This window comes from Esox lucius, chromosome 20 (assembly GCF_011004845.1).
Source record: "Esox lucius isolate fEsoLuc1 chromosome 20, fEsoLuc1.pri, whole genome shotgun sequence".
In the NCBI taxonomy this organism is placed as follows: Eukaryota; Metazoa; Chordata; class Actinopteri; order Esociformes; family Esocidae; genus Esox; species Esox lucius.
In genome coordinates, this window is record NC_047588.1 from 18,604,167 (window position 1) to 18,632,043 (window position 27,877).

Below are 27,877 nucleotides of genomic sequence, written 5' to 3' on the forward strand. Positions count from 1 at the left end.
CGCAGAGGTAAACATTTGGCTCTAGACAAACCTTTTTGAATCAGACAAACTGATAAATTCTCACCTTTTTGAGCCTCTCTTTACTGTCCCCAGACTGGATGGCTGACATCAGAGTGGTGTGTAGCGATGTTTCCGTGTGTACTGACTTCATGATCACAGGTTTGAACTTCTTCACTGGTCCAAAAACACTGACCTGCTGTGGCTCTGAGAGGTTGTGGCTGGCAGAAGTTACACACACGTTGGGTGGTTCAAGCTTCTTTGCCACGGATGGATGACCAGCTGGATCTACTGTCTCTGTTCTGCTCTGTGCAGCCATACGTGGTGCGTCTAGTGAATGTTTGGTGACAGCAGGTACCAGTATAGTTGGTAATTGAGCTGCTGCAAGTGTCTTCTGTGTCTGCTGTCTCGGAATGTTGGGCCTGTCCTGCTTAGTGTTATTTGCCACAATTTCAGAGTCCAGCGAATTTGAGCTTACTTCTTTGTCTCGCAGGGTAGTACTGCTCCCATAACCACTCTTGTCCATTCCTTGCTTCGACTCTGAGACTACCTGGTAGTCAGGATGACTCGTAGTATGTTTAGGACTGGTGGGATAGAACCCAGACAAAGAGCTGCTCTCCTTTTTCATTGATACATTTGTTGATGTACTAGAGGACCAAGGTGCATTAACATTGAATGATCGACCCTCTTTTGGACAACCATAACTGCTAGTTGGCTTTCTCACAAATCCAGAAGACTCTGCTGGTACTTCTTGAATGTTGTTAGCTTTGGCCATGGTGGGCTTCACTGTGTATTTAGCAATGGCAGAAGCTACATACTGACTGGATGTTCTCCTGGATGGCTTGAGGAAGGACAGGTCTCTCTTTTGGTCTTGGAGGATACCAGGGGTGAGTTTCATAGACTGTTGCCGCACAGGTGGCTCTGAAACTGGAACTGTGGCCTTCCTCTCCACTTCTTGCGAGACATCACTTTTCATCTCAATAACATCTTTATACATCTCAGGTGCCATTTTGGCTAGTGTTGTAGAGGCTTTAGGTCTTACCTTGGCTGCACGTGGTTCAGAGGCTTCCACCGGAGTTGTTGTTTTGGGGACATCAGGCTCTGGCCTCTGGGTTTTTGTGACAGTTACTGGTCTTCTGGTAGTGGGAATTGAATGTGCGGAAGTGTCCTGCTTGTCTGTGGATCTCCAGAAGGCTTTGGCTTTCCCCAAGGGTGGTGACAATGAGCCATCTTTGTTGATCCCTGACTCAGAGGAACCTCCAAACTTGTTCCGGGTGATGCCTACTTTAACCATGTTACCCTGCTCATCGATTCTAATGGCACCTGGAGTATGGGTAGCCAAGGCGGACTCTGCCGGCTTCAGCTGCTGGCTGACGACAGCAGGCTTAGGAGGGACGATGGTAAATGTCTTCATACCAAATCGGGAGACTGGGTTATGGGTGATTTTGGTTTGTGCCTTCAAAACAGCTTGGCCACTGTAGTTGGAAACCTGTTCCTCTTCCTCCATACACTTCAAATGGCTGTTTGGTAGAGTAAAGGAGTAGGGGGCAGTTGAGGTTTTTCTCTCAACTCCTTCAGTTGACTCCCTCTGTGTCTGAACTTCCACTTTAGCTTCATTCTTAGAAACTGTTGATGTTTCTTTGTCCATGGCGCCATTGGCAAGCTTCTTCACTGGTGATTTTAGGCGCTGCATGGGCTGTGGTTGACCAGTGCAGACTCTGCTAGAGCCATCAGATATACGGGCATTGTTGTTTTTGTTCTGTATGTCACCAACACTTGACTGATGATGACTGTGGTTGTGGTCTTTATTGTCTGTTGATTGAAAGCTACTCATTATTGTGGCTTGGTATTCTGTCATACTGAGGGTCCTGTAGTCCTCCAGGACTTCATCTATGGCTGTGACTGGGACCTCAATGTCCACCACAGAAACTGGGATGTCATCACTTTTAGTGGACAGCAGATAAGGGTGCTTTTGCACTGAACCCACACATATATCTAATGGACCAACAAAAAATGATTATGTTAGCCGGCCTGTTTGACAATGAAGCAAATATATATTTTGGCAGTGCAATTAATTTACATTTGATGGGAGGCCAAGATTTTTTGTGCTAATAAAAGCTTACCTGTTAGATCAGCCTCCAGATCAGCCTCCAGATCAGCCAGAGTCTGGTTGAGCTGATTGGTGAGCTCTTGGTCCTCTTCATAGGTGTCCTTTGTTTTGCATGCTTTATTATTGTGGCTGATATAAATGCTGGGTCTATGGAAGGGTAACACATCTTTAGTTTTGGTGGGACAGAGTTGTAAGTTTGCTGCCCTTCAAATAATTATTCATAAAAACATAGTACTTTTGTTACCTCACACTCAGTTCAGGTTTTCCACTAAGAATTATGTTTAATTCATGTTTTTATTCCCTTAACTAAAAATGAAAAGGCATCAGGTTTGCATTCTTGCTCTTGGCCAAGCCAAAGATAACTCCCTCCTGCAGCCTAGATTGAGCCTATTTCCCTATTTTCTTTAAAAGGTTACTCTAAGAAAAACCTTCATTCTCCTTTCCTGGTATAGTACGAAAACCCTCAAGCGCTCAAGAGCCCTCACTAATTTAAGTAACACTCCAGGTTTTGGCAACTACCCTCCCAGTTGACTGAGAATGGGGAGAGAGGGTGGAGATGATAAATCGTAGTGAAGATTTGACTTGTTGATTGATTAGGCCACCTGGGGCAACGTACCCTTTTAATGAGAGCAGGGTTAGCCAGTGTCTCAGCCAAACCGAGTAGTAGTATGTTTCCAAGGGTGGGATGTCTTAGTTGCAATAAATAAAACACATTGAATTTAGCTTTGCTAAATTTCCCCCCTAAACATTGCTGTAATAATTCAGTGAGTTCAAGAGTGGGGAGTTAAGAAGCTGCAGTACCTGTGACTGGAACCCCACAAAGCACAGCCCTCGTCAGTGTCACTGGAAGAGTCCTTGATGAATGGATGGATCATTGGGTGAGAGGAGCCATCTGGGAAGGTAGGGTGGGTTGTGATGGAAGGAGTACTGACCAAGCCAGAGTCCTCCGCTTCAGCCATTCCCTCAGAGGCTGCATAGCCATGGTCCTGGAAGCTGCCACTGCTGCCCATTGATAGAGTCTCTAGCGTCTCCATTTCTGGTGTCTGGGGTCCCTCCACAGAGAGTTGCTGAGAGTACAGCCAAGCTGAGATCCAGCATAAAGGTGGTATACATGATGATCATCATCTTTGTTAACATCGTGATGAACAACATAATCAGTGTCACTGTCAGTATTGTCAGCGGTCAGAGGAAAGCTGTATCATGATGCCAAATAAGATAATGTAGTTATGCTCTCAGTGGTCCACTGAGAACCACTGTTTATAGAAACAGACAAATAGAGATTATACAAGCATAAAAGAAAGCGATAGGAGGTAAGCAGACACAGGGAGGGGAAGTGTTAGAAATGTTATATACGTTTTCTATACACATTCACACATACACATCACAAAACAGCTATAATAATGATGATGATACCCCTGAATGGTGTAGAGATCCAAATCACTGCCTCACAGTACAGCTGTCTTATTTCAGCCAGGAAGTAAAATGGAGTCAGTACAAAACAATAAAAATGGATATAATAATAATAATAGTACATTTCTATCAATTGAGGTACTCAGGCTGCTTTTCATAAGAACGTTGAAAGTCTCCTCATCCACCACCAATTTGTATCATGTCTCTGGGTAACACATGTAAAGCTCACCATACTATGCGTTGGTGAAATGAGGTTTTCATGGACCACAGAATGTCTGGACACCTATTTAACTTCTCATCTAGAAGGTGCTACCTTATGCACTGCCCTGGGGCATGGGATGTAATCTCCAGACAATGCCAAAATCTAGTATTTCATCCAGGGACCAGGTACATCTTTGAAGCTTAGCTTCAAAGGTAAGCCAGCAGTGGAATGCAAGAGGCTATCTAGCTGTCTTTTTTAAATACTTTTGTTTGTAGTTATTTATTTTATTACAATTTTGATCAATTTTACACACTACAAACTTATCTGATAGCAATAACTGCCAAGGTGTCAGCAGAGTTGAAGACTGGGACCCGTGTTCACCAAGACATACATTGTCAAGCCATTCAGCTGCTTACCACATTGCTCACACAGAAAGGTAGCTCTATCTGCATGTGGTAGGAAACATTCCTTTGACTTACAACCTCAGTTTAACTTGCAGGTGCATGAACCACCTAAGGGAGTTGCTACAGCTGGATGAGACAAGGAGTGCACTACTGCGTCGCCGGGCCCCACCTCCATTAGACCAGGGTGACGTAATACCCATTGGCACTGACCATTTGAGCCTCCCAGTCATGACCAGCTTGTTTTGGTCAAAGCTTTTATGGTGCCTTGACACTGGAATGTAGTCTTAGGCCACTACACAACTCCGAAGGCCCTGAAAGCCTTAGGCCACTACACAACTCAGAAGACCCTGAAAGCCTTAGACCACTACACAACTCAGAAGGACCTGGAACCCTTAGGCCACTACACAACCCAGAAGACCCTGAAAGCCTTTGGCCAATACATAACTCAGAAGACCCTGAAAGCCTTAGGCCTCTACACAACTCAGAAGACCCTGAAAGCCTTAGACCACTACACAACTCAGAAGGACCTGGAACCCTTAGGCCACTACACAACTCAGAAGGACCTGGAACCCTTAGGCCACTACACAACCCAGAAGACCCTGAAAGCCTTTGGCCAATACATAACTCAGAAGACCCTGAAAGCCTTAGGCCTCTACACAACTCAGAAGGCCCTGAAAGCCTTAGGCCTCTAAGCTAATCAGGAGGCCCAAGAAAGCTTTAGGCCACTACACAACTAAGGAGGCCCGGAAGGCAGTACTGGTGTGGGCAGGATTCCATATTTCCTATCACTGATACTGACATGCTGCATAATCACCTGTGGTCCTCTTGCCATCCTTTGGCTTGGGGCGAAACATTTAGATTGTATAACCTCCCACTGTGCTTGCTGGTCATCATGCCCTCCAAAAATCTGGACCATTAAAGTATGTGCTCCAATTGCTATGTTTACATTGCCATGCTGCAGATAATTACCGAGAAGTTGTTAGAGATGCTTTAAAGCCACTAACTCATGAGTGACCTTGGCACAAGTGTGTCTCCAAAGTGCGATCGTTTCAGTGTGTGTGTGTGTGTGTGTGTGTGTGTGTGTACGTGTTTATCTATGTGGGTGAGCTGGGCCTGTCAACTTAAGGCAAAGTTGTAATGGTGAGAATAGGCCTGTTCCTGGAGACCAGTGAGTCACACACAGAATGGCCCTCCCAACCCTTTCCCAGCAATGGCTTAATCATGCCAGCTGTAACCACAGCCAGCACACACAGTCTCCCTGATCACACGCCCACACTTTGCCTTTACCCAGAAAAGCTAAAAACACTCTCACACAACCTCAGGCACATGCACAGTTGCTCCCAAAACATTATCTTACACAAACATGAACTCATGATTGCTCCGATCATAAAAAACCAAAATCACGAACAAATCAAGTCAAGTTTACAGGCGGTAACGCTCTTCCCATATCAACAACACTCTCACACATCCGGTCACAGGCAGGAAATCTATAATCTCTCTGTCCACAACATGGTCAAACACACTAAGCCACATTACCAGCCCACAAACACCAACATCTAGGGTTGGAAATGGCCAGGAACATCAGGATTTTATCACGATACCATAGCTATTGTGATAATAAAAGTGTAATAATAATAAAAAAGCAAATCAGCACAAAAATTATATTACAACACAATATAGCAGCAAAAACAGTATCACAATGTGTTATTCCTGACCATAAATTAACCAAAACCAAGTGGTGTTTAAAGACTTTAATTTCAAATAAAAATATAAAGCCTGGATATTCAGCTCTTATCCTATGAGGTCCGGAGCCGGTTAGTTTTCTGATCTACCTCATCATTAACTTCACCCACCTGGTGTTCCAGGTTTAAATAAGTCCCTGATTAGAGGGTTGCAGTGACACAATGGATTGACTTTGAGGTCCAGTGTTGAATACCCCTGATATAAAATACACATGTTTCTATGTAAGTCCTTGATCTCAATGACTGTCTTGGGAGATGCCGATTTTTCACTTGTGTAGTAGTGAAAAAGTAGTGAAAAACATTTTTGTAATAAAATGTCCCCAGTTTCATGACATTCAATTCTCGACTGTTGTTGCAAGAACTCCAAATCAGGTCAGGTAGAGTCCTCCAATACACCAATACAACCTCCAATACAACAGTCCTCCAATACAATCAATATAACCTCCAATATAAGCAATACAACAGTTGTGCAGCATTACTCCAAATCAATGACTTTAGCACTGTGTTTTATGGGGCAGTTATTAACATGCTTTTAAAATACATTGTTGTGTAATATAAATTAAAGACCCATAATTAGATGGATATTGTCAAAAGCACTAATTATATTATACACACCGCTTAAACCATGTTAGCAAGAGTGCATTCTATTAAGCTATGATATAAGGTCACTGAGCTGAATCTCCACTGTCTGATATGTTGTCACAGTGAAGCGGCTTTTCATAAACCCAATAACATTAGCCAATGTTTCAGATGTCAGTTCCTCTCATGAAACATTCATTAGAAAGCATGATTAATAAAAAGTAAAAAGGGTGATTGATTTTCATTTATTGTTCACTCCTTAACGGAGTCAACCAACCAACATACAGAGAAACAACAGCCTGGTTTCTAGTTAATAACTCATAAAAACACTAAGCATGGATAGAAAAGCTATGAAACCATCAAATTATTGACTGGTAGATATCATATGGTTTTACTCATACCCTCTTTCTAGAAATATCTACACTCCACACAGATATCTCATCTACCTTCAATAACCAACTGATAAAAAACATCATTGATCACATCCCTTTTCCTATAAGCTTTCATACAATGTCATGTTACATCCTCTCAGTTCTATGCATTACCAAAAACTTATATCTAGTTAAAAAACAAAATGGCTTACAGGCGCTGTATGTTAATTTTACCATTCCATGGTTGCAGGATTTTTCCTGCGAAATAAGAAATGCTGTGCAGGAAATGTCAATATATTCAAGATTTAAAAAAGCTTCAAAAATGTTTGTTTTTTTCACACAATTTTTACAAATAATAATTCCCTTAAGTAACAACTCACATTTACTGTTGCTAAATTATTCTATTGATTTGATTTGTTTCTGCTCTGTCTAAACTGGCAAGAATTATTGTAAAAATACAATATCTGTGTAGTTATGCTGGATTTACAGAAGTTAAGAAAATAAACCACAAACACAAGAAGGAAGCCACACTCCACAATTGAGACATGGGTATTCAACTGAAACTATATACTGCAGTTGAAAATAAGGGACAGATTAAAAGCTTCAGAAGGAAAAGAGAATCATAGGAGGAAGGTAGAGTTTCAGTAACAAGACTTGAAGGTGTGGAAGAAGCCAAGGAGAAGACGAGACAGTAGAGGACACTGAGAAGACGGTGGGCTAGGCCAGAGGCGTCTGTCTGTTCACCGTGGCTTGGAGAACGGGAAACGGACAGGAGCACAGCAATAGACTGTGGAAGGGAGAGGCAGAGGGAAAGGTGACATGAGAGAGAGATTTGGTAGAGATAGGACTAGGTTGACAGAGTTGTTCTGGAGCCCTGGCTGAAGAAGTTGCTGTCATTGCATGTTGACAACACAAATATTTAGTGACAGCCTTTTACAGACAGAGTGGAAGAGAAAAAAAACAACATTTGATTAAAAACCTCAACACTTGATTAACGATGAAATCCAGATGGCATACTATTCCCTATATAGCGCACTACTTTGTCAGTCTGGTCTAAAAGCCCCATGGGCTCTGGTTAATGCAGTGCACTACTAGAGTAAAGGGTGATATTTGGGTTACACACAACTTCCCCATCACAGCTGACCTTCAGCATGGGTCACAGCTGGCATATCAGCCTGTCTGTTAGAAAAGTGGCCTCTTAAATGTTCAATTGACTGCACAGAGATGAACAACCAGGAGAGAATGTCAAAATGAGCTGGAATACCCATTTAGATGGAAAACAGTAAGAACTCTCTCTCAGACACACACATGCAAACATATGTTTGGTTGCAAACATAGGTACATATCATAAGACACACAGGCAAAACACACTGACCTACACACCTGCGCAAAAAATACTGTAGATATTAAGTTCAACATTCACCAACTACTATGAGAGAAGGATAGGACTGAAATAGGAGAGGGTTTAGATGAAGTTAGGAGAGTGGCTGGCTACAGGAGGGGGAGGCAGTCCAGTAGAAGTGGAGGTCAACTGAGTTGAACAACCTACATTGAGGAGCCTTCTCCATGTGGCTCTCTGGGGAGGGATCAGGGGAGTGGGAGTCTGGGGAGGACGGATGGTATGGCGGGGGGGTGACTAATTGGGGGGCCTCCCGTACTGGAGATCGCGGAGGTTTGGGTGGCACTAGACGTTCAGCACCTGAAGAACAGGATGGATGCAGCAAGTAATGTTAGAATCGGGGGGGGATCAGGCAGCTTAAGAAACATTTTTTTAAAAAAAAATTTATTTTGCCTGATATGTTGAAAGAGAACATTATTCATATTTACAGCAACAACTTGGGAGTTAGTGCTAACTGCCTTGCTCAAGTATAGTCAAATGTTTTTATTTTGCCAGCTCAGGGATTACACTCAGAAACCTTTTGGTTACTGGTCAGATGATCTAACTGCAAAAGCTGGTTTACCATCATTCCATTTGAAGATTGTTGAAGTACATACAAATGTTATATCTATATGTCAAAAGCAAATGTCATGGGGGTGTGACATAATATTGTAAATGTATGTAAGTGTGACAGTGATCACATACCTAGCATGAACTCTCAGAGAAATATTCAGACAAATCTTCGATACTACTTTACCCAGGACAGGCTAATGTAATGGAATTTGTTGCTGAGCACTGATAGATGCTGTATTAATGTATGCATTACAAACCCTTTATCCAGCAGCTGATGTACTGCATGGAGTAGAGCTGGCCTCAAGCCTTCAGATAATGGACTATGTGACAGAAGTGACAGCTAGCACCACAAATGGACTAAACCGCATACAGCAGATAAAATGTGCGATTCGCTATTGTGAGCCTGGTGCAGAACAGGCAGAATGAGTTGTTTTTATATTATTGGGTAACATTAGAACTACCAAAAATATACATTTCAAAGAACAATGTTTTCATAAGTTTATGTTACTGCTGCAGTGTGCTCACATGGAGTGCATTCTTAGCTGCAGTGGGCAATCTCTTCATATATAATTTGACAGTTGATGATATTTTTACCTATCAAACTATTGTTTATGTAATGTTTTTTATACATAGCTATGACATTTTCTTCAAATGTCATACCATTTGTTTCGATGGGCCATCATCAGTCTGACTGGTGCTGAATGAGTTTCAGGACATCAAATGTCCTCTTAAAATGACAGTATGCTGTACAGACTTCAAAACACAGACAGAGTCAACGGTCTGAATGGGGCCCTCTCTGTAGTTGGAAGAATGGTTGTGTTGATAGTGCCCGAGCACAAATCCTGTAGTAAATCATACTAACTGGATGAGTACAAAAACCTGTCCAGATGGCTTTACTCAAGACAGACACTTAGAACAACAATGCTTCTCATTACATTTTAGATTGTAGGTAAGAGAATGGGAAACTACTCATACCTCATTCATTGATGAGAAATTATTATGCTCAGAGATCAGAGCTCCAAAAAATGAAAAGCCAAATACATGACAGCAAATGCTATGAGTCAAATATGAAGTAAAACATGTAATCATTACAAAGGCTCATATGCAACCAAAGATTTACATCTCAAGATTATAACATAATGCTTTGTTTTGTTATATTTTGGGTAGTGAAACCTTGTGAGTAATAGATCTGTATATCAGTCTGACAGTCTTCCCAGCATAAGTCCATTTGTTCTGCATCTTGGGAGTAGCAGAGTGGATGGAGTCACACCAAGGTCTATAAATCAAACCCAGCACTGCCTGCTTTAAGTGCCTCCATTGCAATAACCACTTCATCCGTCAACCTCTCTCAACCCCATCCTTTGTTAGGTAAATAAATTGTGTCCACTTCAACCCTGTCCAAGAAAAGGCATGAACAGTAAAGCCATCAGTTTAACTCTAGTCTTGTGCATGTTTTTCCATTGTTAGATTATGTAATACAGTGATATTTTAGGATGCAACTATGTCATTTTATATACAGCAATGTCTTGATAGGAAAAGCAGTGCTAATGGCAATGCCGTTTCATCTGGTTTCCAAAGAGAACAATGTAGAGAAACAAAGGCATTTAATCAAATCTCCTGTACTGCAATCACAGTTTATGATACAATGGGCCCCAATGACTGGTCCAGGTATATCTACTATCAGCATGTCAGTTCAGTTGATGTGTTAAGTTTACATTTAGGGCTAATCCACCTGGGTGTCTTCCATTTGGGGGAAATTATATTGAGCCTTCACAACCCCGACAATGGTCTTTAAACTGTTAGACACACATTTAGTAAGTGGTGCTGTCCACGTTTGGTCCCTTCATCTGCTGATGAATACTGTTACCACGACAGCCTACAGGTTGTCAGGAGTGAACTTGATCAGCGGTGAGCAACTTTGCTAGCGGCTTCAGACAGCTCAAGGATACAGGGACAGCAAACGTGTTCTATTGTTAACTGCATTGGGCTTTTGCATTCTCTTCCTGAGGGGGACAAAAAAACGAAACATTGTGACTTCACAAATGACATTTTTTGGGATCTTGTGTTTGTTGAATGACGCTTTATACTAAATATGTCACAAGAATCGATACGTCGCAAAAAGATGGCATTGACAGAAAAGTCTCCATCATCGCAAGTGCAGCCCCTGAGATGACTTTCATACTAATGAATTAAACAACCCGGCTGCTTATGGACGTTCGAGTTCATCCAGCTACCGCCAGGATTACAATTACTTGACATGAATGCAACAAATATATAACCTAGCTAGCCAAATGTGTAGATTTAAGATCATGTTGTGTTGTGTAATGGACAACGGCATATTAAGTAAATGTATGCTTTTCATAAATTTTTGTCTCTAATCAGAAAGTTCTGTTCATGGAGGTATGCCTGCTGGTCAGTGATTTATCACTCATGAAAAACTCCCCTTAACTGCATCGAAGCTGCCTTTAGAGTACCTGAGGTACGCGTGTAAATGCCACAATGTCTGCTATGAAGCAGTTGGTGCATCCAGAGTGATTTCAATTTCACTCCTATTGGACATTTCAAGTGTTTGCCCTATAATTTCTTATGGACCCTTAAATTACAGGTTTGACTGTCAAGGAAAACGTTCTACTGTATTTAACTGTTATAGCCTCTTGTCTCTATCCTCTTTTGCCAATGGCAAAATAATTTACCTCCACCGCAAATAGCAGCTATGTATTGCGTTTGCCACTGGCTGTTTTAACAGCGTATTAGCCAGTAATAAGCAGAGAAAAATGGAAAAAGGACAAGTTGCATGTGTCATATGAAATTCTGAGAGATTGTTTAATTCAATTAAACTCTAATAATCATGATGTCTTGTTTAGTGTGATAAACAAGGCTTTACATCCAGTTGCTACTGCTTTTCCTGAAGCGACTTCTGAGACTTGTGAAGACTTCCTGTCTTTCTTTACTGGCAATATAGATGCCATAAGATCTTGCCTCCAGATCATGACCCTTTAGCCACATGTTCTGCTCTTTTTAACCAGTTTGAACCTGTATCTCTTTCACATGTGATAGTCTCACACATGAAGCCTACTACCTGCCCCCAGAACACAGTTCCCTCACGCCTTTTAGAAGAAGTACTGGACACTATAGATCCCAGTATATTGTCCATAATAAATAGCTGCCTCATCAATGGCACTGTCCTGTCATGTTTTAAACATGCAGTGGTCCAACCCCTTATTGAAAAACCTAATCTTGATTTAACTGTCCTTAATAATTTCCATCCCATTTCAAAATTGCCATTCCTATCAAAAGAAAATAAATGAAAATCATATTTTTGATAAATTCCAGTCAGGTTTTAGGGCATGTCATAGGACTGAATCAGCTCTTCTTAAACTGTTAAATAATTTAATGTTGTTTAGGGACAATGGAAACTGTGCTACTTTAATTCTTCTTGATCTTAGTGCTTCTTTTGACATGATTGATCATGCCATCCTTCTAGGCAGTCTTAAACTAGAAGTTGACATTCAGGGTACTGCTCTAAAGCTATCTACTTCATATTTGAGTGACAGGACATTTTCTGTAAATGTTGGGAACTTCTCCTCTTCTGCATTAATCACCTGTGGGATGCCTCAAGGCTCTGTCCTAGGCCCTATCTTATTCTCGTTATATATGCTTCCCTTGGGCTCCATCTTTCAGAAATATAATGTCTCTTACCGTTGCTATACTGATGACACCCAGTTGTACCTTCCCCTGAAAATGTATTAAAAGAAATCCCTGAAATCACTCTCTGATTGTCTTAGAGATGTTAAATACTGGCTAGCTAAAATCTTTCTTCAATTAAATAATACAAAAACAGAAGTTATTGTATTAGGCCACACAGATTCCACCAAGGTTATTGTTAATAACTTAGGGCCCCTATCCAACAATGTACATAGCTATGCATAGCTATGTTTTTTTAATTCCACTTTAAGACCTATCTTTTTTCTTTAGCATCTGAGTCTGCAAATGGGTAGGGAGTTCTGTTTATGTTTGTCTTGTCCTATACATGTGTTTAGTTGTATTGACTATACAGCACTTTGGTCGAAATAAGTTGTTTTTAAATGTGCTTTATAAATACATTTGACTTTAAATTTGACTTTACCGGTATCATCTAACTTACTGGAATAGTCATAAGAATTTAGCAGTTGCTAGCGAGTCTGCCAAAGCTATTTCATTTCATGGCATAACAACGTATTGTTTTCTTTCATGGCAACAAAACATACTTTTTTTCTTTCATTCATGAATTACATTTATAGAATAACTATCAATAAAGGCGATGATAACTAACTTTTTCATCAAGTGAAAAGACAAGAGAATCGTGGAATATACCAGAAATAATTAATAAATGTTGTTGCTCTCAATAGATTCAAACTTAGGTCTTCCACATGAGAGGCACTGTCTTTAACAGCTTATTAGCCAGTAATAGTTTTAGTATCTACTAATTTCATAGGAATCATAAGAATTGAGCAATTGCTACCGAGACTGAAGATTTCAGTTTTAGCCAGCGACGTTTTCATCAATGCGGAATCATTCACAATGCTTACTTTACTCGGGACCAACTGAATTCGCTCTGTCCTCCTTTTAAACAAAAATAATAATAATATACATCAGAAAAAAGTAAAAAAATTAAAAGTTGTCAAAACTTTGAGATTAGATGCTTTGTCAATGACAAATCTGCAAACTGTAGTCTAAGGTGAACTTTCTAAAGGTATGCTCTGTTCACGTGATCATCCATTTGAAAATCGAATTCCACACTGCAAACCAATCATTGATTTAGAAGGCAGATACTGTAACCTTTTTAAGACAGTGTGTTTTAAGAGAAGTCAGGTTATTTCAATGAGCTGTGACCCATGTGCCTGGAGTGCACCTTTAAAAAGCATTCCAAGTCAAGAAATACATTTTTTCTCCAACACCAGAGGTGGGTTTGGTGCAAAAAGAGGGATGGTGAAACAGATAAAAAACGAATCCCTACTGTGAAGTATGGCGGTGGATATGCAATGTCATGAGTCTGTTTGGCTTCCAAATGCCCTTGGATCCTAGTAAGGAGATAGCATCATAGACTAAAACTGGGTTGTTGTTGGAATGTCCAGCAGAACAATGATCCAAAGCATTCCAGATCCACACAAATATAGCTCACTTAAACACACATTTGAGCTTTTCAATGGCCAACCCTGTCCACTGACCTAAACACCATTGAAAATCTGTGGGATCAGCAGAAGAGGAAGGTCCAGAAGTTGACCAAGGATTCTGAATGTTGTGTAGAGGTTATGGATAGCCAGATTCCTTGCCATATGTTTTCCCATCTTATCAAACATTATTGAATACTCAGTACTGTTATCTTGACAAGGGGAGGGTGGACAAAGTAGTAAATGCTGGCAATAATTGTGATGCATTCTTGACAAAAATATACATTTGTGGAATAAAATGTTTTGTTTGCCCAATTTCACTTGAATTTAAGAGCAGATTATTAATTTATGTACAGTGGTTGTCTTGGTACTTGTGTATTAAAGAGATACTTCTGAAGTTTGACTTTTCTGCTTTCTCAAAGTTAGACAGTTTGTGGATACCATTTCGTTGTCTGTGTTTATTTTCTAGAAATCTGTAGATGGCACATGGATATTCCAATTGCTGGTAGTCTTTTCTGGATACCAGCCGGGTCCTTTTAAGAGCAAGTAAATACGGCTTCTAAATACTCAGAATGTTTGATAATTGTTAATTTATATATGACCAACATTAATGTTTAAAGCAGGGCTGCCCAGAGTTGGACAGAAAACAGAAACGTACAAGACAGTAGATCTCCAGGAACAGGGTTGGGCAGCCCTGGTTTAAAACATATAGTTGGTCACGTTTCATGTACAATTTTCTCAGTGTACCATTTTAAGAATAGCTGCTGGGTTTGGCGGGTTCACTAATAATATCACTGTCTCAATAATAGGGCTCTTAAAAGGTAAAGCTAGAAAGACAGAAATTATTTTTAGACTCTGCCCTTTTACATTAACTACCAGCAGATGAGTACTTATGATACTGACCCATGGCGCTGTGTCTGTTGTTCTCTGTCTCGTCTACTTTCAGGTTGAGAGACGACTCTCTGGTCTCCTTTGGTGTGGTGCTGCAGGAGGATTCTGGAGTGGGCGTGGCCTTGACAGCACTACTGCCAGGGACAGAGTAAACCGTGTTGCTGCAGGCAGAGTCAGGGGCAAGGGTTTTCATATCTGTCTTGTTACTGGGAGTGGGGTCAACTTTGAAGGAGGTGGAGTCTCGGGAGGATTTAGCCATTCCGGTAATGCTTCTGGGGCCTGAGTCTGGGCTAGGCTTAGAGGCATAAGCCCTGCAGAACGCAGAGTCAGAATCAACCATTGAAGTATCAGCGACAGACGTGTCAGCGGCGACCATACTACTGCTGCTGCTGCCACTGTAGACAGAGCCGGTGGGCTCTGAATCCTCGAGACTGTGGCTCATCTCAGAGCCAGAATCCTCCTCAGTAGGCAGGCTGGGGCTAGGAGAGCTGGGGACTGGAGAGGGAGCAGACTGGAAGGGACTGGGAGGTTTCGGGGTGCTAGGAACTGGGGTAGGAGGGGGTGCAGGGGCTTTCCTCTTCCTCAGTGTAATTTCTGAATCAGGAGCCACCTGAGAGAGAAAGAGAGAAAGTTATTTGACTGGTGCCAACTTCCTAGCCATGATAAAACACCCTTATTACACGATCACTATTGTGGTACTGAATTTTGCTCGTTACTTTAAGTATTGTCTATCTTCTTAAAGTATTGTCTAACTTCTTAAAGTTCACAGGTCAGCTAGTTTTCAGGCAATTTGACATTGATGTGGTTATCAGTGCTTGTATTTGGAGAAGGACTCGTTTCACCTCTGCTATCAAGTAGTGTTAAACTCCAGCCTTGGCCGCAAAATGTTTTGATCAGTGGGTGCAGTACGGCAATGCCTGGCTGTCGGCCATAATGACACGCGTCAACCTCAAGCATGTATAAATGGACAAAGCATACCTGTTGGCCTCTAGCATCGCAAGTCTTCTTTGATATGCCTCGGAAAATGTAGCAACATGTAAACATGCCCAAAGACAGATCTGAGATCTTAAAAAAATGCTCCATGTCACACCCATTTAAGCTAACTATTATTATTATTATTATTTCCGCATATTTGTAGCTTTGCTAATTGCGTATCTTTTTTAAACTCTGTTCGCTCCTCTCCCGGTTTTAACAGACTCTCCCCACCCTGCGGCTGCAACCTTTCTAATCTTGTCTCCTGCCCGCGCAACCAATGTGGAATTCCTGGTCTCCGGCAGAATTGGAACTGTCAATATGCTGTCAACAAGGCTGAGGTCTTTTCACCTCTTTCTTTCGACTCCTTTCCTCTTTTGACCTCACCCTTTCCCAGCCCCCTCACACTCTCAATGCAGGGAATGAGCTTGACCAAATCTTCACAAGTTTGTTGACTAATCTCACTGCATCCCCCTTCAATGCCTCTGATCACTACTTTGTCTCCTTTTGTTTTTCTTGATCCTCCAACCCTACTCACTCAGACCCTACCCAGACTAATCTCATCTAGTATCCTATCTTTTATCTCATTTGTTCATAACACAGCACTAGCTCCTACCATTGCACAACCCCCTAACAAAGCACTACTGCTAACATAGCACTACCATAACATAGCACTAGCCCCTACCATTGCACAACCCCCTAGCATAGCACTATCCACTAACATAGTATTGCCCATAACATTGCACTATCCATAACATAGCACTATCCACTAACATAGTATTGCCCATAACATTGCACTATCCATAACATAGCCCTATCCACTAACATAGTACTGCCCCTAACATAGCACTTCCTCTAACATAAGCACAACTCATAACATAGCACTAACCACTAACATAGCATTAGCATTAAATTAGCACTCACCCTAACATAACCCTAGCCCCTAACACAGCACTAGCTCCTACCATTGCACAACCTCCTAACAAAGCACTACTGCTAACATAGCACTACCCATAACATAGCACTGCCCCCTAACATAGCACTGCCCCCTAACATAGCACTACCCATAACATAGCACTACCCATAACATAGCACTATCCATAACATAGAACTATCCACTAACATAGCACTGCCCCCTAACATAGCACTGGCCCCTAACATAGCACTACCCATAACATAGCACTATCCATAACATAGAACTATCCACTAACATTGCACTGCCCCCTAACATAGCACTGCCCCCTAACATAGCACTACCCATAACATAGCACTGTCCATAACATAGAACGATCCACTAACATAGCACTGCCCCCTAACATAGCACTACCCATAACATGGCACTACCCATAACATAGCACTGCCCCCAACATAGCATTGCCCGCTAACATAGCACTGCCTCCTAACATAGCACTACCCATGACATAGCACTATCCACTAACATAGCACTTCCCATAACATGGCACTACCCATAACATAGCATTATCCATACCATAGAACTATCCACTAACATAGCACATGACATGTGTTCCAAAACGGAAAAAAGCCCATCATTTGCCAGGCCCTGGCACTGAAAGATTTGAGACCGTCCTAGACTACACTAAATTAAGACGTCTGATTATTGCCGGCAACGGCACTAGACAGAGAAGCAGCTCTGGGAAAAAAAACAATGCATGAGCAGCAACATTAAGGGCATTCTCCAATTGAAGTAGTCATCAAGAGCACTCTATCTTTATGGCAGAAACAGACAATACCCACTGTATTTCTATTTATTCTTATTCTATAATGCAATTCACTAACTTGAAACCATTCAGGCAAAATATGCAATGGGCAGATGGAATAAAAACATAATGGGTCGCCTGATCAGATATGTATATTTATCCCATTCAGTCATATGGCATCCTGTTTGTGACAGTAAGGAATATACAGCAATCAGCCATAACATTATGACCACCTGCCCAATATTGTGTAGGTCCCACTTTTGCCGCCAAAACAGCCCTGACCTGTCGAGGCATTGACTCCTCTAGACCTCTGAAGGTGTGCTGTGGTATCTGGCACCAAGACGTTAGCAGCAGATCCTTTAAGTCCTGTAAGCTGTGAGGTGGGGCCTCCTTGGATTGGGCCTGTTTGTCTAGCACATCCCACAGATGCTCGATTGGATTGAGATCTGGGGAATTTGGAGGCCAAGTCAACACCTTGAACTCGTTGCTGTGTTCCTCAAACCATTCCTGAACCATTTTTGCATTGTGGCAGTGCGCATTATCCTGCTGAAAGACGCCAATGCCATCAGAGGATACCGTTGTCATGAAAAGGTGCACATGGTCTGCAACAATTCTCAGGTAGGTGGTACGTTTCAAAGTAACATCCACATGAATGGCAGGACCCAAGGTTTCCCAGCAGAACATTGCCCAAAGCATCACACTGCCTACACCGGTTTGCCTCTTTCCCATAGTGCATCCTGGTGCCATGTATTCTCCAGGTACGCGATGCACCCGCACCTGGCCATCGACATGATATAAAAGGAAACGTGATTGCTTTGAATCAGTCAGGATTTTAGGTATGAATCAAAGCATTAGGTAGCCTGTTGGGCAATCCTGCGAACAGTGATATAGAACTGCATTGAAATTCTGTAGATGTTTTTATGGGTGAAACACTTGATATCTATACTTTTTTTTTTTAACTTGTTTTCCAAAGCAAACATTTCCTATTGTAGGCGTTTTCTAACAAAACATGCTTGCCAATATTTCCACAAAAGCTCTTGCTAACAATGTGCCAACCAAGGAGCATCTTGCCCCCAAGAGTGAACGCATGCTGCCATTGGAGGCAATGGACCATGGAAGTGTGTCCAGAGGGAACACGGGCAGTTTAGTACGGTCTACGGACTGCCCAGATGCCTTTCATCAGGACAGCTATAGAGGGGGACAGCAGCGCTGAATAAGCTCTGACTAACTGCCAGCAGCCTGTAGCAGTACAAGTACAAGAAGAACAAGAAGATGAGGACAACCTTTGGATATTAGGTATCCCCAAGATGTTCGATGGGGTTCAAGGCCTTTGACTCGGCCACTCAAGGACATTCAGTGTCTTATTGGTATATAAGATCTTTCTGTAGGTGACATGAGTAAGTTATCGAAAAAACCGAGAGGAGTTATTAGAAAAAGATTGAAAGAAGATATCATTGGAATTTAGTTTTGTGAAAAGTATTTAGCCTAATAAATTTGTAGAATATTAATCTTCAGTAAAATAAGGAGAGAAAATTCAAAGTGAGACTATAGGATGTGTGGGCGATTTAGTATCTCTTTCCCTCCTAAAATAATGTAGATTACAATTTTAGATAGAAATTTTATGAATTACCCTACAAAATAAGCGGAATCTCCTATTGAAAAACAGTAACACATGTGGTAAGTAGCCTATATCATTTGTATTATGTTTCAATAATAGCCTAATTAAGTTACGTTTTCATTCATCTGGGAGTTTCACACATTCATCCATTGACGTCATTCAGTGAGGGGTGATTAGTGCCTGGGTACCATTTGGGTACCAAGGCTAAGTGGCGTGGGCTGTTGGTGGATTAAGTAGGAAAACAGGGTAAAAAAAAACAGGTAAATCGTCTCTAAATCGTTTTTTGTTCGTCAGTTTATAATTCCGACAACGGAACAATGTAATATACAGTAGGCCTATTTAGGAAAGGAGGAGGGTGTAGCTTTCAAAATGGCAGTGTTATTTTAATTACAAACTCAAACACCAATTGGCGTTTTTAAGTGTTAGGCATTTGGCGGTTCTAGTGTTAGGCATTTAGTGGTTCTAGTGTTAAACCCACGGTCGGCTGTGGATCAAAACTATTATTTTCTGGGTCAGAAATATTTTATATAAAGTAACTAGCAACATAACTTTTGTAGAACAGTAGAAAATATTAAATATTATCACGCGTGAATACATCTGAAGGGTTTTCATAAATAAGATCATGGATGCACAGCCTACATCAACACGTGATCTTTTTTTTACTACTAGGAAGAGTGATCCTTTTTTAATGTATGACCATACTGTAGATAGCATTGTAATGTCAAATGACTGAAAAGAGCAGGCCCCAAAATGAAATGAATGCAGGACATTTAAGTATATGATAGGTTAATTATGTCTGGAGGCATTAATCGATTTTTTGAAGGTAACAGTTTGGCTTATGAAACTAAATCTATGCGGGTGGGTTGAGATGAAGAGAAAAATGACATTTTTTTGTTGTTGGATAGTTCTTGGAACAGATGGAGCCAACTCAGTCTGGGTATAGTCTGAGGTCCAGTGGGCTCTGGATAAATTTTTCTTCAAGGACCTCTCTGTATTTTGCGATTGGATTCTGGGTCACCTCCCTGACCAAGGCCCTTCTTGGCCGGATACTCTAGAAAGAATCTTAGTGGTTCCAAACTTTAAATATTTGACAATGATGGAGCCCACTGTGGGAACTTCCAATGCTTTAACTACATTTTATCACTTTCCCCAGATCAATGCCTTGACACACTTCTACCTTGGAGGTCCACAGAGAGTTCTTTGCCCTGGTTTTTGCTCTCACATGCGCTGTGAATTGGAGGACCTTACATAAACAGGTGTGTGTCTTTCTAAATCATGTCCAATTAACTGGATTTTCCACAGATAGACCAATCTCAAAGGTAATTAATGACACAGGATGCATCTGAGCTCAATTTGGAGTGTAATGGCATAACAGCACTGTACAAAAGTCTTAAGCCAAATGACAACATTATTTATATGTATTTCTCTGGGCAGTAAGTGTGCATTTGTTCATAAAAACACTATATAACATTAGAATACGTACAAATAAACATCAAGACAATAGTCCAGTGGGCTGGATCAGCGCCTGAACACATATGTGCACTGCAGCGTGAGATTGAAACTGGTCCACTGCTCTTTCAGCTAAACTCCCTTATATCTTTCCTGTCAAAATGAGGCACAGAAATTCCTGAGAAAAAAACTTACAAAACTTTCATGGTAGCTAACTGATATCTTGTGAGGTGGCTAGACACCTTCTAACATATCAATTACCTGATTGGACAACATAAGGACTTCATACTATTTCCATTTGTTATAATGATATATACTGTAGTTATTGCCCATATAAATAGCTTTACACAATTTTCTCTGATTGCCTAAAACCTTTGCACAATTCTATATGTTTTTTTTTTCAATGAATAGTATCTAATATATTTTAGCTAATTACTTTGTATTTCAATAAGTAAGTTGCATTCTTATTTACTACAATGACCAACAACAGTTCTTGATTTGAGCTAATAATTAATTATGATATAATTAAAAAGCAAAATAAAAACAATATTTTGCAAGATTGCAAGGTAATGTTTGCAAAGGTTTAATACCAAAATTTGCTAGAACTTCAACCTCAAGAAAAGCCCCAGGGTAGGCTGGATTTTCTCCCATCCACTCAGACCCATTCAATGTGTTGACACATTTCCTGATGCCAGTCGCTGTTGATGAACAGACTTCGCAAATAGCTATTTAACTAAGTACTAAGTTGTGTAGTTCCAACTAGCTTAAAATGTATGTACAAACTGTCCTCTGATATGTTAACACTCCAATACTACAGTATTTTGTAATATTAATATAGAAAGGCCTGATTACAATCTGTGAGTTGAAGCCATCACCACGTTCCGGTACGTTTGTTATAATATCTTTGCTATAATATCTTTGTTTGGACCAAAAAATGTATTCCCATTCAAAGTCCTTTTGTAATGCTTAATGTAAACCTAAACCCTAAGCTGAAGAATAAGCTTTTTTCTCATGGGGATTGCCAAAATTTCTCCACAGGGTCTAACTTTTGTTGTTTAACTATCCTTGAAGGGATTTTTTTTGTCCCCACCAGTATTGTGGCAGGAAGGCAAGCAGGCGCATACACACACACACACACACACAGTTCATATCTCCGTCCGTCATCCATCCTGCTTCAACTTTGCCCCACATACTATGGTATGCCAGAAACCAACACGTGGAAAGGGTTTTGCAGTGATGATCCAGTGTTTAAGTAAAATAATTCCTATTTTTAAAATCTGTTTTTTTATTGATGTGTCATTGGTCTTTTATTTCCACTAAAAGTAAATTGTTTACTTTTACTGTATAAGCACTGTTTTATTTCAGAATGCTATCTATTGGACAAAACAGACCTAAGAAAGAATGTTGGTGCAGTTCATGTGTGTTATTCATCTTCTAAACAAACGAAACATAATTCTCTAAGTGTCACTAAACAGTGCATATTGTTTGTTAATATTTTGGCCTTGGTTTTTTCCCTTTTAATGGGCCTATAACCTGTCTAATCCCCTAATATACTGGGCCCCACTGCATCTGCAAATGTATGGCATGGCTTCACCTTTTAATTATATCATGTGGTTGTCAATCTGTTAAATCGCCATGGTTTGACATTTTAATCTTGCTGAATGGTTATGAATCTTAACAGTCTTAACTCTTCAAATGTTAAACCAAAAGAATATTGTGAAAAGGTTCAATATTGAAGACATCTGGTGCCACACTCTAATCAGCTAATTAAACCAAAACACCTGCAAAGGCCTTTAAATGGTCTCTCAGTCTAGTCCTGTAGGCAACACAATCATGGGGAAGACTGCTGACTTGACAGCTGTCCAAAAGATGACCATTGACACCTTGCACAAGGAGGGCAAGACACAAAAGGTCATAGCTAAAGAGGCTGGCTGTTCACAGAGCTGTGTCCAAGCACATTAATAGAGAGGTGAAGGGAAGGAAAAGATGTGGTAGAAAAAAGTGTATAAGCAATAGGGATAACCGCACCCTGGAGAGGATTGTGAAACAAAACCCATTCAAAAATGTGGGGGAGATTCACAAAGAGTGGACTGCAGCTGGAGTCAGTGCTTCAAGAACCACCACGCCCAGACGTATGCAAGACATGGGTTTCAGCTGTCGCATTCCTTGTGTCAAGCCACTCTTGAACATGACACAGCGTCAGAAGCGTCTCGCCTGGGCTAAAGACAAAAAGGACTGGACTGCTGCTGTTTTATGAGGAGAGGCACAGAATCCACATTCCTTGAAGTCCAGTGTAAAGTTTCCGCAGTCTGTGATGGTTTGGGGTGCCATGTCATCTGCTGGTGTTGATCCACTGTGTTTTCTGAGGTCCAAGGTCAACGCAGCCGTCTACCAGGACGTTTTAGAGCACTGCTAACCAACTTTATGGAGATGGAGATTTCATTTTCCAACAGGACTTGGCACCTGCACACAGTGCCAAAGCTACCAGTAACTGGTTTAAGGACCATGGTATCCCTGTTCTTAATTGGCCTGCAAACTCGCCTGACTTTAACCCTATAGAAAATCTATGGGGTATTGTGAAGAGGAAGATGCGATACGCCAGACCCAACAATGCAGAAGAGCTGAAGGCCACTATCGGAGCAACCTGGGCTCTCATAACACCTGACCAGTGCCACAGACTGATCGACTCCATGCCACGCCACATTGCTGCAGTAATTCAGGCAAAAGGAGCCCCAACTAAGCATTGAGTGCTGTACATGCTCATACTTTTCATGTTCATACTTTTCAGTTGACCAACATTTCAAAAAATCCTTTTGTTGTATTGGTCTTAAGTAATATTAATATTTTCGGAGATACTGAATTTGGGAATTATCACAATTAAAAGAAATAAACATTTGAAATATATCAGCCTGTGTGTAATGAATTAATATAATATACAAGTTTCACTTTTTGAATGGAATTACTGAAATAAATCTACTTTTTGATGATATTCAAATTTTATTACCAGCACCTGTATATCATAGGTACTCTTCAACTGTGAGTGATGGAATCTAAAACAAAAATCCAGAAAAATCACATTGTATGATTTTTAAGTAATTAATTTGCATTTTATTGCATGACACAAGTATCTGATACATAAGAAAAGCAGAACTTAATATTTGGTACAGATACCTTTGTTTGCAATTACAGGGATCATATGTTTCCTGTAGTTCTTGACCAGGTTTGCACACACTGCAGCAAGGATTTTGGCCCACTCCTCCATACAGACCTTCTCCAGATTCTTCAGGTTTTCTGGGCTGTCGCTGGGCAATACAGACTTTCAGCTCCCTCCAAAGATTTTCTATAGGGTTCAGGTCTGGAGACTGCCTAGGCCACTCCAGGATCTTGAGATGCTTCTTACGGAGCCACTCCTTAGTTGCCCTGGCTGTGTGTTTCGGGTCGTTGTCATGCTGGAAGCCACAACCCATCTTCAATACTCTTACTGAGGGAAGGAGGTTGTTGGCCAAGATCTCGCGATACATGGCCCCATCCATCCTCCCCTCAATACGGTGCAGTTGTCCTGTCCCCTTTGCAGAAAAGGATCCCCAAAGAATGATGTTTCCACCTCCATGCTTCACGGTTGGGATGGTGTTCTTGGGGTTGTACTCATCCTTCTTCTTCCTCCAAACACGGCGAGTGGAGTTTAGATCAAAAAGCTAAATTTTTGTCTCATCAGACCGCAGGGGGACCTTGCGTGCGCTGCAGGATTTTAATCCATGACGGCGTAGTGTGTTACTAATGTTTTTTATGAAACTGTGATCCCAGCTCTCTTCAAGATGACCGTCATCTTGAACTTCTTCCATTTTCCAATAATTGTGCCAACAGTTGTTGCCTTCTCACCAAGCTGCTTGCCTATTGTCCTGTAGCCCATCCCAGCCTTGTGCAGGTCTACAATTTTATCCCTGATGTCCTTACACAGCTCTCTGGTCTTGGCCATGGTGGAGAGGTCGGAGTCTGTTTGATTGAGTGTGTGGACAGGTGTTTTTTATACAGGTAACGAATTCAAACAGATGCAGTTAATACAGGTAATTAGTGGAGAACAAGAGGGCTTCTTAAAGAAAAACTAACAGGTCTGTGAGAGCCGGAATTCTTTCTGGTTTGTAGGTGATCAAATACTTATGTCATGCAATAAAATGCAAATTAATTATTAAAAAATCATACAATGTGATTTTCTGGATTTTTGTTTTATTCTATCTCTCACAGTTGAAGTGTACCTATGATAAAAATGACAGACCTCTACATGCTTTGTAAGTAGGAAAACCTGCAAAATCGGCACTGTATCAAATACTCCCCACTGTATTTGAAAAGGTAGGGTGTTTCAGATGTTTTCAGGGCAGGGACTCCATCCTAGTTTTAAAGAGATAAGAGAGAGAGCGAAGAGTTTTGATTGGTGGCGGAACGAAGAGTCCGTTTAGGTATGTGGGGTAAAAAGCCTGAAGCCATAGAGGGGAAGCTGTCATCCACATATAGGGGAGACCATGTGAAGATATGACATGGAGTGACTTGGTGTTATGAGAAAACAGGGCCTAAGACTGAGCCCTGGGGGACACTAGTAGTGAGGGTGAGTGGACCAGACACAGGAGCAGCCTGCCAGGTAGGATACAATCCAACAGTGTGTGGATCCCAGGACGTACAGCCTAGAGAGCGGGGAGAGGACCATCTGATGGGTCACAGTTTTGAAGGCAGCGGACAGATGTAGCAGAATGACAACAAAGAAGAGAGTTTTTTCTACGATTTTTTTTTGCTGTTGTATAATTTTATATAGCTAACTGAAATGTAGCTAGCCATCATGTATGAGTGCATGCCCATGTATTAATGACTTCTGGAATGGAATTCAGATGAAACCATCAGACAAATGACAACCCTCAACAGCTGAGAAGCATCTTTTAACAGGGTGCCAAAACTTTCCCAAACCAACTTGTAAATATGGGTGGAATCTGAACTAGATTGTCTGGGCTAAGACTAAATTACAATTTACATTAAAAAATTTTACTGGGAAACGCCATTGGTGGAAGAGTGTCTTTAACCCTACCCCTTTCAGGTCTTATGAGTTCCTTAAAGCTGCCTCATCAGTGAGGTACATGATGGAATACATTTAAAATTTGTGTTGATTTACCCAGAATCATTAATGAAGTAAAACAGCTTTTTCTTCAACTGGGCCAATAATTTCAGTGGTGCTGTACATTTGTCCATTATCCCTCAACTTTACTTTGCTATGACTGCATACAGTTGGGAACTTTGAGTACAGCCTGTGAAGCAGATTTCATCCCTGTATGCCTTTGCAAATATGACACCTCACCTTTTTGCCACACAAAACTGTTCTGTTTCATTACTATCGCAGCACCAAATGTCTTTCACAAGATACTATTGTTGCGTAAGCTTAATGTTACCTTTTCAGCATGCCAAACAGGCGTGCCTGTCTGCCTGTGTCAAACCTATTAAGGAACACTGAAGCGGAAAGCTCAGGATGACAGGCTTCCTGTTTGGCATGCTGAAAAGGTAGACATTCTAAACATGACCTCTCAGCCCAGGGTTTCCAACCCTTTTCCACAGGGGCCCCTTTTCCACTATACTGACTATACCCCCAGTTTGATTTCATTTAATTTGAGGTACAGGAGACAATGTTGTTATTTTGAAGCAAAAACTCAAACTTGAATGGGTGTGTTCAAACTTTTGACTAGTACTGTTTATGTGTGTATTTGTTAGATAGCATCAGTCACTCGTATAAAATGACTTCCCAAAAAAGCGCAATATCTTTCCATATAGAAGGTTACAACTAAGCTTCTGAATTTCATAGATTGAAATCAAACAAAATTAGTTTGATTTTAAACAAAACATTTACAGTTCTGATACTGTACTGAGAATAGCAGAGGGACATATCCCAGAGGCACAGATTATTGTCAATTAATAGCCATACCAGTAGCTCAGGCCCATGGAACACAGACCTGAGGTCAGTCATCCCATCCTTTTAAGGCACTCTGTCCTCATCTGACTTCATCTGTATTTGTCTAAGGTTACAACAGGCCCAATCTCCCTCAGTGTCATGTGTCTCAACATGCAGTCAGACGTCTTATAAACACATTGCTTTGCCTCATCCGTGCTAACGCAACAACACAGCTAGTGTCACTTATCTGTGGATAAGCGGACTGAAAAGGATGTCTTAAGCTTTTCTGAACAGTGTCTCATAACAAACAAGGGACGGACAAGGGAAAACTGGGAGCCACAACATTTAAACACAAATTCATTCCTGACTGGAAAAAAACACCATGAGTTGTGCAAAGAATTCTGTGAGTCAGGTGTTTGTGTGGACATCTTGTGCTTCTTTTTAGAGTCTAGGGCTGTGTCCAAATGGCACCTGATACTAGTTTTAACCAGAGCACTATGGGCCTCAGTCAAAAGTAGCACACTATAGGCAATAGCATGACATTTTGGATACAGACTATTTCTCTGATTAACCAATGTTTTAGTAACCGCCCCTATGAACACAACAAGCATTTCCAAACAAAACGCTTCTATCTTCAGCTGGGAGGGTGAAAGCCCACTAGGACCAACATAATATTGAACAACGAAGTACATTTCCCACCACATTGCCATGAGAAGATAATTCCACAACACTAGCTGTTAGATCCACACAAGTAGATTACTGGAGATGTCTTTTATGTTGCTATAGTACAGTGGATCCAAACACAGGTCACGGCGGCCAGAAAAGCGTGTGTGTTGCTCTCTCACATGGCAGGCCTTCACCATGTAGTGGTCCTGGCAAGGTGTGGGGGTCGGGGGTGGGGGGGCCCGTTTCTTCTTAGGCTCCATCCTGGGGGACATCCTGGAGATGTTCATGACAGACTGAGACTGGCCTAGGGTGCTGGGCCGTGAATCCACACTGGGCACCATGGACCCCGTAGACTGTCCCTGAAGGAGGCGAGAGAAACAAGGCTTAATGCGCCACGTATAATTAAAAGAAATACAAAGGGATGTGAGAACACACACGTAACTATGCAAGCAAAACCCACAGACTTGGGAGTACCCATACCCACAACCATAAACACAGAACAGACATTTCTGAAACTTTAGATTTATGAAGAAAGAAACTTGTAGTGTCAAGATTAATGGCAACGTTCATAGCTGTCGTACTTTTTGCTCCTCCAGTTTCAAAGATATCATCACTGAGCTATTTCCTATAACTTTGTGAGAATTCCTTGGAATGGATCTTGCTCAGAACAGAAGCATATCTTTGACTTTCTCTGTCAGCAATATTGGACTACTCACATCGATCT

At 41.2% G+C, this 27,877-nt stretch overlaps 1 protein-coding gene across 6 annotated transcripts in view; it reads right to left on the bottom strand.

Annotated features, from left to right (window-relative positions):
- Window positions 1-27,877, bottom strand: part of cobl (cordon-bleu WH2 repeat protein) — a 73,322-nt gene that overhangs the window by 1,932 nt on the left and 43,513 nt on the right. For all 6 annotated transcript variants that reach the window (XM_029115686.2, XM_029115689.2, XM_020041284.3 and 3 more), the window contains 6 exons: window positions 27,333-27,512; window positions 14,820-15,417; window positions 8,365-8,514; window positions 2,909-3,191; window positions 2,121-2,254; window positions 65-1,992 (listed from right to left, as the gene is read on the bottom strand). In XM_029115686.2, coding sequence (XP_028971519.2) covers window positions 65-1,992; window positions 2,121-2,254; window positions 2,909-3,191; window positions 8,365-8,514; window positions 14,820-15,417; window positions 27,333-27,512 — 3,273 coding nt within the window. The remainder of the gene's footprint in view (window positions 1-64; window positions 1,993-2,120; window positions 2,255-2,908; window positions 3,192-8,364; window positions 8,515-14,819; window positions 15,418-27,332; window positions 27,513-27,877) is intronic.